Source organism: Metopolophium dirhodum, chromosome 1 (genome assembly GCF_019925205.1).
Source record: "Metopolophium dirhodum isolate CAU chromosome 1, ASM1992520v1, whole genome shotgun sequence".
Taxonomy (NCBI): Eukaryota; Metazoa; Arthropoda; class Insecta; order Hemiptera; family Aphididae; genus Metopolophium; species Metopolophium dirhodum.
Window position 1 is genome coordinate 97,112,439 of NC_083560.1, and position 9,646 is coordinate 97,122,084.

Consider the following 9,646-nt stretch of genomic DNA (forward strand, 5'->3'; position numbering starts at 1 on the left):
TCGGAAATAAGCAAGACCGATTTCCCAAACGAATATTTAATCGAGAAAATTATTCGCAAAAAGGGCGATCAAATGTACGTCAAGTGGCTAGGATTCGATAATATACATAATAGTTGGATAAATACACGTGATGTTAAAAAATAGTGTCAGTCGTTTTATAACTATGAACGTGTTTGGTAGTTCTCAGGTGAGTGACACTAGGAGAATTATTTCAGATATTCAGTCAAGTAACAAAACGATACTAAATGATACGAAACTCCAACAGAAAGAAATTGATACTTTGAAAAGTAATATTGTTAATCTACATGATAAGATACAATTGTTGGAAAATAATATACAAACAAGTAATAAGTCTTTATTAAATTGCGAAAATCGTATGTCGGAGCTATTTAATAACTGTGCTGAAACTAGTACAGCAATCGCTATCCAGGGGCTTGACGTGGCTCAATTAAAAGCTGAAGTAAATCGTATAACTGGAATATTTGATGAAAATTCATTACCGAATCATGGAACATATATTTCAGATTTAAACTCACGTTTAGAGATCATTGAAGGCAAAAAAATTAAGAAAACTTAATTTTATTTAATATACTTACTAATTAGTTGGTTAAATATATGAGAAATTGAAGTATAATTTCAGTCGACCTGTATACCCCATTGTGTGCGGTAGTCCTCTGTCAGTGATATAAATATTTACAATAATTTAATAAAACCTGTAATTATGTCGTCGGCTATCGTAGACATGCATTGCGTTCTTGGAACAAAAAATAAATATTTTATTAAAGAAATGTCTATAGTCGACACAGCAACGTGGGCAACTCAACATTGGATTTTTAAAAATTCAAAAACTATGCAAGACAACAAGAGTGAAAAAACTAACAAGTGGCTGGAACATAACTATCATAAACTAACTATAGAATATGGTGATGTTGAGTATGAAGAATTAAGTAGAATATTGAACTCATTAAAATTCACCTGCATTTATGTCAAAGGCGAACAGAAAAAACAGATGCTCGCAGAATTTATACCTCAAGTCGCAATAATCAACATCGAAGACCTTGGATGTCCACGTTTGGATCAAATATGCGATGAAGAAACCTTACCTTGCTGTATTTTTCATATGGAATTTAATCCAAAACAATGTACATTCTATAAAGTATTTGCTATAAGGAAATGGTTTATAAATAATTCTTAAAGATTTTTGTATACATTTTATTTAATAAACATAATAATATTTTAACATTGTTTTTTATTTTATTTATACATTTATAAGATTTTTTAATTAAATATATTGGCAAAAACATGGTTATACCTTAAACAATTATACAGGAAAAAAAAAATATTACAAGAAAACATTGTAAACTATCTTACATATCTAGCAAAAGCATACTGATACGGTATAGAGTATTTACAAATTATACAATATAAAAATTATACATTTACATACAAAGTATACATTATAAAGGTGTTAATACTACAAATTTATACACTAATCTAATATTTTACAAAAATATTTACAAATTACACAATAATCTATTATCAAGTATTTACATTATATAACAATTAATAGGATAATATTTACAAGTTATTTACAATAATCAATATATAACAAAACAATAAAACTATATAACAAAAAAATAAGTAAAGTTTCTGAAATAAAACTATTTAGTTGTGTAACAAAGAAGCTCCCTCATAAACTCTTTATCCAGTTTACTCAATCGTCGCCCTCTGTCATCTACCTCATAGTGCCACGAGTTCAGGCCATTCATCCTCGGGTTCATCTTCCCTATAAAATATAAAAGTAAAATCATTACAATAATTTAAAAATATATAAATGTATTAACTCACTCTATACTATAATGTCCATGTGCTAATGTATGTATTTTATCCTCTAGCACCACCCTCTTGTCATCATAGCTGTTATACGTTAATTTCTTTGTTTTTATCGTCATCAGTTGGTGGTTGAATGATCTTATCGACACATTCTCTGTATATAATTCCAATCCATCTTCTTCAAACAAACACTTCCTATGATCTTCAAGAGTCATGTGGTTTTTAACCACATGACCTCTTATCCCCTTCGCTTTGATTTTTTCACCACCAACTCTTTCCTCCGGTCCGGCATACACATTGAAAGCATATGACTTGGCTCTCAATCCACAGAATTCAGTAATTATATCACCATCCACTTCATCAGAAAAGTATCCTGGGGACTTCTTTCTTTCTATCACATAGCACGGATGGTCACTGGGTAGGTTACCAGTATCCATCCGGTCCAACAAGCTACTGTTAGCCGCCAAGTCTTTGTAGAAGTCATCCGTTTGAATGTGATACACTAGTGAATCTAGAAAAAGAATGATATTAAATTAATATAATATATACATGAGATTATTTTAATTATATTTACCTGTGTCAGTATACATAAGAGTTAATCTAGGGCCATAGTGTTTCTTCATTACATTGTAATGATAGTCATACATCATTGTTTTTGATATGTCTAGTACTGCAAATCCTGAAAAATAATAAAATGTGTTAATAGATGTATGATAAAAGTGGTAAAAAGTATATTTACCAATATATATAGGTTTATCGAATCTAATAATTGTATTCTCTAAAGCGACAGCGTTTAGGTTTTCATTATAATTGGTACAGTGTTTGAATGTATATTAAGTTAAACACAGAGATGAGGAAGAAGGCTAAGAACGATTTTGAGAAAGACTTTTTTAAGCTGATGAACAATGTCCACTTGTTAATCAGTTTCTGCAACCTCCTCTCACACGACACCAACTCCATCTTCATCTCTTTCCTCTTCGATTGCATTGTTTTACCTGTAAAAATAAAAATATTAATAAAAATATAATAAATAGTATAAAGTAACATACCAAATACAGCATTGTTCATCAGCTTAAAAAAGTCTTTCTCAAAATCGTTCTTAGCCTTCTTCCTCATCTCTGTGTTTAACTTAATATATTTAGCCAACCAATCCGACTGGCTAAACTGAATAACTCTGTGTACCTATAAAAAATAAGAGAAATGTTAAAAATCTGCTTAAAATCTTATAAAATATAAATATTTACTTTTTCAACTATCAAACCATTCTTAATGGCCTGCTGTAGGTTCCTATAATGTATGATGTAATTCTCCTTTTTCTCAAATGTCGCCATCAACTTCCTCACCTTCGACCCTCGAGGCACGCTGTTTTGCGGCAGGAAAGGCAGGTCGTTATGCTTATCATGTAATTTTTGTGGGTATGTTACATCCACCTCATACACTCGCCCTATGGGTGATGTGTCGTTCAAATCATCAAGTCCGTTTAATGTAGGTTCGACCCAGTTGAACCCACCGTACGGCATGTACTGGGACATTGCCCACCCGTACAAGTTGTTACCTATAAAAAAACTTAATAAGTATGAAAATATTATTAAGTTTTGAAAAAATATACTTACAGTCCTGATACACTATCCACGATTTCTCTTTTGTCTCATCATACCCCGGGGTCTTTGCATTATTCGCCTTCGCATATCGTTTGCTCGCTTGAACCAATCCACCACGTATACCTATAAAAATAAATAAGATTATTATATATTATATACACATTTAAAAATAATATACTAACCATTCTCGAACATCAACAACATGTCGTAATCGTCCAGCAACTGCAGCTTTTGCCCCGTGAACTTAAGCATCGCATCGAAACTAAGTCCAGGGGCGGTGAAATAATGGGCGGCGTCCAGGTTGTATGCCCTCATGCACACGTCGCGGAAGTTTTCGAACACATCAGCCAACAGCAATACATCGATTTTGAGATACAGGTCTGAATACTCGCCCAACGTCGTACAGCCAAAGTGGTCCCAAACCAACTTCGCGTGCTCAAAGTCTTCCTCCTTAATCCCGGTCTCTGTCAACGTACTATAAAATTCTCTCTTCCTCGGTAACCTCGTCTCCTCCAGCCGCTCCCAACTATCTGTGTACTCGTACGGGTACACCCCCTTACGAGTCACGAGCGGCATATCTCCGGCGACAAAATGTTTGGCTGTCTCACGGAAGTTCTCATGTTCGGGTGTAACTAAATTTTCGGCCGGGGACGACAGACTCGACGCCATGAACCGGAACGTGTCGATAAACCGAACAGTGAAGGTACTACTTATATATTTCGAGAAAGATATAAATTTCTCCTCACTGTTCGGTATAACGTTGATCGCCTGTGTATCATACCCAAGTTCAGTGATTATGAAGTGCGAGTCGTAGTTTGAGAGATTATGAAAAAAGACAGGGACAAATTTAGGCTGTTGTAACTCTAAATTACACCTAGAGCACAAGGTCTGCCTAAATTTACCCGTTAAATGATCATGATCCCTAACCTTACCGCCCCCGGCTAATATGCATTTGCATAAGTTACACGCATTACACTCTTTATGTGTTTTTTCTTCGTCCTCAGTCATGGTTATAGGTATATTCGTCTTCATCAGACCTTCAATTTTCCGGGCCACATCAACTATCGTCTCCACAAAATGTCTCGCCACGTCTGTCCTGTTTTCGCTCCCTCTATGTTTTACCGGCCCCGCCGGTATCTCGTGTTGAACCAATAATTCCGCCGGTACGTCATCGCTCGCCTTCACAAAAAATGTATAACTCATCGGCTCATGATTTTGAATAATTGTTGTGTTCCCCCCTTTTTTCTCCTCCGCCTTCGTCAAGATCGCCTCGAAATCCGCGTAAATGACAAACGGGTGCCTAACCGTGTTTTTCCACGCCCTGAATTCAACACAATCACCCTCCTTCGGCATCTCCGGTAAAATTGGCTTGTGCGCCCCACAAATCAATTTATGTTGGTCCAGGGCCTCCTGTCCGCTCAACTTGTATTTATGCCGCCTGTCATCGAATGATGTGAAACACCTCTTGCAAAACACTACTCCCCCATTGTGTCTCGTTTTCTGCGCACGTATGAGCCGTGAAAAATTCGAAATGTAAACATAGTGCGAGTTATTTTCGCCGTCCGTCACCAACAACAGGTCGAAATGATCCTTTTTTTCTTCGTCGACCACACGTAACGGATACACTTCGTACGTTGGGTACTTACGGGGTGCCTGGAATTTTTTGTCGAGGCCGTATACATTTATAGAGACGTTATTATTATTTTTTTCAAATTTGGTGATGTCTGATAGTGGTGTCGGGAACGATATACCGTTAAAATTATAATTTTTCTCATGCTTTTTATAATTTTCTCCGACACAATATTTATATCTATCAGATAAATTTTCGGCTACAAGCCTCGCCAAAATCGCCCACTTGAAGCACTCCTGATCCGTGTTTTGTGGGTTGATGGTCCCCCGTTTTCTATCTATATATTCGGGTAGTTGAATATACGACGAGCCGCCCATCGGTGTATATTTATACACGGCCAACAACAGCCCATCGATCGACTCCAGTGTAAATCCACTACCCCTCCCGATGTAATCATCTTTCTCCTGAACCAACTTCATATACGCTCTCTCTACAATAGTTCTTATATCGCTGTCAGGGTAAATTTCTGTCGCCACTGTTTTAAATGCCCGGTTCTCCGACGAATTGGGGACGTTGGGCCGGTTGTACGTAGCTTCGAGCTTCAGGTTGAATTTAATAGTATGTTTTTGTACGGAGGTCTTTAATAAAATGACTAGTTCAGGCATGAGGGGTCGGATAAAGTCGGAATAAATCGTTGTATTGCCGATATTTTTAGCATAGTACCAAACTATTTTTCTATTTGCGGACGACAAAATTTCTACAAACCCTGGAGCCTTAACGAGATTCAACCTAACCCTTTTAACGTTAGCAGCCGAGGCGGTATTGGCCGTAGAAACGCGTTTACCGTTGACGGTAACGGTGTAAGAATCTTTAAAAATAAAAAAAACCTAATATTAATATCTAATAAAATTAATACCGTATCTATTAGAAATCTAATTAACCTCACGAATCTTAAAAAATAGAAAAAAAATCTACTGATATAACTACAAAGTTATAAAAATGTTGATATATAATAAAAATCGCGTTGAAAAAATTAAATCTACCAAACGATCTGACAACCGGTGCAATGCCGGAATACTCCAACTATTACCCCATAGGATGCGACGAGTGAATTGATCGATACAATGCCGGAATACTCCAACTATTATACCATTGATCGCTTCACAGACCACTTGATAAGTTTAAAATAAAAATATAGAATTTATATTTAAAATTTATAATAAATCTAAGTAATTGATTAAGTGTTGTACGATAATTTTCTGAATTTTAAAAATCTGTTGAAAAAATTAAATCTATCAAACGATCTGACAACCGGTGCAATGCCGGAATACTCCAACTATTACCCCATAGGATGCGACGAGTGAATTGATCGATACAATGCCGGAATACTCCAACTATTATACCATTGATCGCTTCACAGACCACTTGATAAGTTTAAAATAAAAATATAGAATTTATATTTAAAATTTATAATAAATCTAAGTAATTGATTAAGTGTTGTACGATAATTTTCTGAATTTTAAAAATCTGTTGAAAAAATTAAATCTATCAAACGATCTGACAACCGGTGCAATGCCGGAATACTCCAACTATTACCCCATAGGATGCGACGAGTGAATTGATCGATACAATGCCGGAATACTCCAACTATTATACCATTGATTATTATATCCTATTATACCCTTCACAGACCACTTGATAAGTTTAAAATAAAAAATATAGAATTTATATTTAAAATTTATAATAAATCTAAGTAATTGATTAAGTGTTGTACGATAATTTGCTGAATTTTAAAAATCTATTTTACGATAATTATTTTTAAAAATCTGATTGATCGAGCAATAATACTTGTCGGTATATCTTTTTTAAAAAATGATCCGTTAAAATCAGTGGGTCTTTTAAAAATCTAATTCTTATAAATAAAACTAACCTGTATCCTCAAATTCGTCCATGGCTTCCATACACATTTCGTCTTCGGTTAACATGTTCGAGCCACCGGCCGGGACATCAGGAACAAATATTTGGGGTGCAATCTGAACTTGAGCTGGAGCAACCTGAACGATTCTTTGCTCTACCGGTTGTGTAATGATCGGTGCAGCAGGCATTGGTCTGAGGTGAGCCGGAACGTTGACGATACCTTGGGAATAACAATAAATTAATATTGAATAAAAAAAAATAACAATAAATTAATATTGAATAAAAAAAATTATAACATACCATGAATATTTTTCAGATGTCTATTGACATGCGATTTATAGTTGAATGTCGATGTACATACGGTACACGGAAAACGTATGCCCGCATGAGTTATTTCATGTTTAACCAAACCGTCTTTACGTGCGAACACCGACGGACACTGATCGCAGTTGAACATATTTAAAATGTTTGAAATAAAAACGAGATGAAAAATAATATAGTGTTTAAAACACTTGTAAAAATTAAAACACAGAGTGATAATAATTGATTATATTTTAAATAATGTCAAACAAATAATAAATGCTGAAAAACACATGAACGGAGCAAACACATAGAACGTGTACAAGTAACTGTGACACACTGAACGAACACACTGAACGCCGTTGCCTTTTAAACATAGAGTAATAATAATTGATTATATTTTAAATAATGTCGAGCAAATAATAAATGCTGAAAAACACGAAAGGAGCAAACGCATAGAACGTGTACAAGAAACTGTGACACACTGAACACCGTTGACAACGGCGGCAGCTGCAGCTGGTGTACGACAAGGTCGTATCGATAACAAAGGGATAATAGCCATCTATTCAATAGATATATACGATTATTTGATCGTTTTCAAAAAAACCTACACAGTACTCCAAATGTAGACATACAGTAGATATTTCTGATTTATATCAATAAGCGTTTATTTCGTGATTTTCGGATATTTGATCGTTTTCAAAAAAACCTACACCGTACTCCAAATGTAGACATACAGTAGATATTTCTGAATTATATCAATAAGCGTTTATTTCGTGATTTTCGGCTATTTGATCGTTTTCAAAAAAACCTACACCGTACTCCAAATGTAGACATACAGTAGATATTTCTGAATTATATCAATAAGCGTTTATTTGGTGATTTTCGGCTATTTGAATAAATCTACACCGTACTCCAAATATAGACATACAGTAGATATTTCTGAATTATATCAATAAGCGTTTATTTCGTGATTTTCGGCTATTTGATCGTTTTCAAAAAAACCTACACCGTACTCCAAATGTAGACATACAGTAGATATTTCTGAATTATATCAATAAGCGTTTATTTCGTGATTTTCGGCTATTTGAATAAATCTACACCGTCATAACAATAAATATATGCGTCATACGATATTTAATAATAATATATGTTTATTTTTAATTTCACACTCAACGTTGATAGTAGTAATTACTGATAAGGAGATTTATACACCGCACACGTTACGGATAATCGTTATCACTAATGAGGAGTTAATTACTGATAAGGTTACGGTAGTTGCATCAGATGCTGATAGTAGGAGTTAATTACTGATAAGGAGATTTATACACCGCACACGTTACGGATAATCATTATCACTAATTAACTGATGGTGCGGAGGGTGCGGAGGGTGCGGGGATCAGCGGTCTGAACTCCCCAAATGATACTACTCGCTTCAATGTATGACAAAACGTTGGTGTTATACACTAGGTACACTATTTGCATTGTCACAACTAATTTTTTACTAATCACTAACTTACAATTAACTTACTCGCTCATGTTACACTTACTTTATACTACATACTTACCATAGACACTACACTTTACATAATGTATAACTTATTTCAATTTCGTTACTGCTGTCTCGCGGAGGGTGCGGAGGGTGCGGAGGGTGCGGAGGGTGCGGAGGGTGCGGAGGGTGCGGGGATCAGCGGTCTGAACTCCCCAAATGATACTACTGAAGCGTAATGACGCTAGTATATGTAATTGCTGACCAACAATTATTGGGATAGAGAACCAGCACTTGACATCAATCAGAAACTTATGTAGCATAGTATATATTAAAAAGCAGTGTATGTAAAGAATTTTCCGGTTACCTACCAAGTATATCAATACTTTTAAGAGAAATTAATCTGTATCCGTAACTGAAAATGAACAAAATAAAATTAACTTTTAATTTGTGACTGAACATTGTTAATATATTTAGGAAATAATGTGTTGTGATTGCGAATAAGAATTTATCTTTTTCTAGTTACTTATTAAAGTAAGTATTTGTAACTAATTGAAAATGTATGAATGCAAACAAAGTAAAAAATACACAACCAAAATGTATACCTAGTTTAAGTAGGCAGGTAAATCTACACTGTGATAAGGTTAATCAAATAGTGTAATTAATTATAACAATTGGTAATTGGAATAATGACATGCGTACTTGCTAGCCGATTTTGAGAAACTAAATGTCAATGTGAACATGATTTGTCTATAGTGTAGTGTAATGCAAATGTGAATTGTTCAGTAAAATTAATTAAATATATTACCTACTCAAAAGCCTGTGCGAATGGATTGATGTCCCGTAACAGCCCGTCTAAGTCTTCGAGTACACTTGGCAATAGACGGTGTGCGGCAGGCAGTAATTGCTGCTGGTCCCTACGAATCCGGTTTGCCT

The 9,646-nt window shown here is 34.9% G+C and overlaps 2 protein-coding genes across 2 annotated transcripts; both read right to left on the reverse strand.

Annotated features, from left to right (window-relative positions):
- Positions 1-1,352: 1,352 nt before the first annotated feature.
- LOC132935262 (uncharacterized) lies at positions 1,353-3,936 on the reverse strand. Its single transcript, XM_061001747.1, has 9 exons — positions 3,617-3,936; positions 3,447-3,557; positions 3,078-3,388; positions 2,883-3,015; positions 2,744-2,828; positions 2,573-2,664; positions 2,408-2,512; positions 1,849-2,344; positions 1,353-1,786 (listed from the first exon to the last, which is right to left on the reverse strand). The coding sequence occupies exons 1-9, from the start codon at positions 3,747-3,749 to the stop codon at positions 1,741-1,743; spliced, it is 1,512 nt and encodes a 503-aa protein (XP_060857730.1). The 5' UTR covers positions 3,750-3,936; the 3' UTR covers positions 1,353-1,740.
- On the reverse strand, positions 3,778-7,684 carry LOC132947505 (uncharacterized). Its single transcript, XM_061017815.1, has 4 exons — positions 7,222-7,684; positions 6,935-7,141; positions 3,862-5,872; positions 3,778-3,814 (listed from the first exon to the last, which is right to left on the reverse strand). Exons 1-4 carry the CDS (start codon positions 7,376-7,378, stop codon positions 3,778-3,780), a joined length of 2,412 nt encoding a protein of 803 aa, XP_060873798.1. The 5' UTR covers positions 7,379-7,684.
- Positions 7,685-9,646: the final 1,962 nt, after the last annotated feature.

Excerpts from the sequence above, each read along its gene's own strand:
- LOC132935262 (XM_061001747.1), bottom strand. The coding sequence starts at position 3,749 with ATGAGGGCATACAACCTGGACGCCGCCCATTATTTCACCGCCCCTGGA. Across the intron at positions 2,665-2,743 it reads CAGAAACTGATTAACAAGTG|TACATTCAAACACTGTACCA; the intron begins GACATTGTTCAT and ends TTTAACTTAATA. Across the intron at positions 2,513-2,572 it reads CGATAAACCTATATATATTG|GATTTGCAGTACTAGACATA; the intron begins GTAAATATACTT and ends ATTATTTTTCAG.
- LOC132947505 (XM_061017815.1), bottom strand. The coding sequence starts at position 7,378 with ATGTTCAACTGCGATCAGTGTCCGTCGGTGTTCGCACGTAAAGACGGT. Across the intron at positions 7,142-7,221 it reads ACATCTGAAAAATATTCATG|GTATCGTCAACGTTCCGGCT; the intron begins GTATGTTATAAT and ends GTTATTCCCAAG. Across the intron at positions 3,815-3,861 it reads GAAGACTTTGAGCACGCGAA|ACCTGTATCTCAAAATCGAT; the intron begins GTTGGTTTGGGA and ends GCGAGTATTCAG.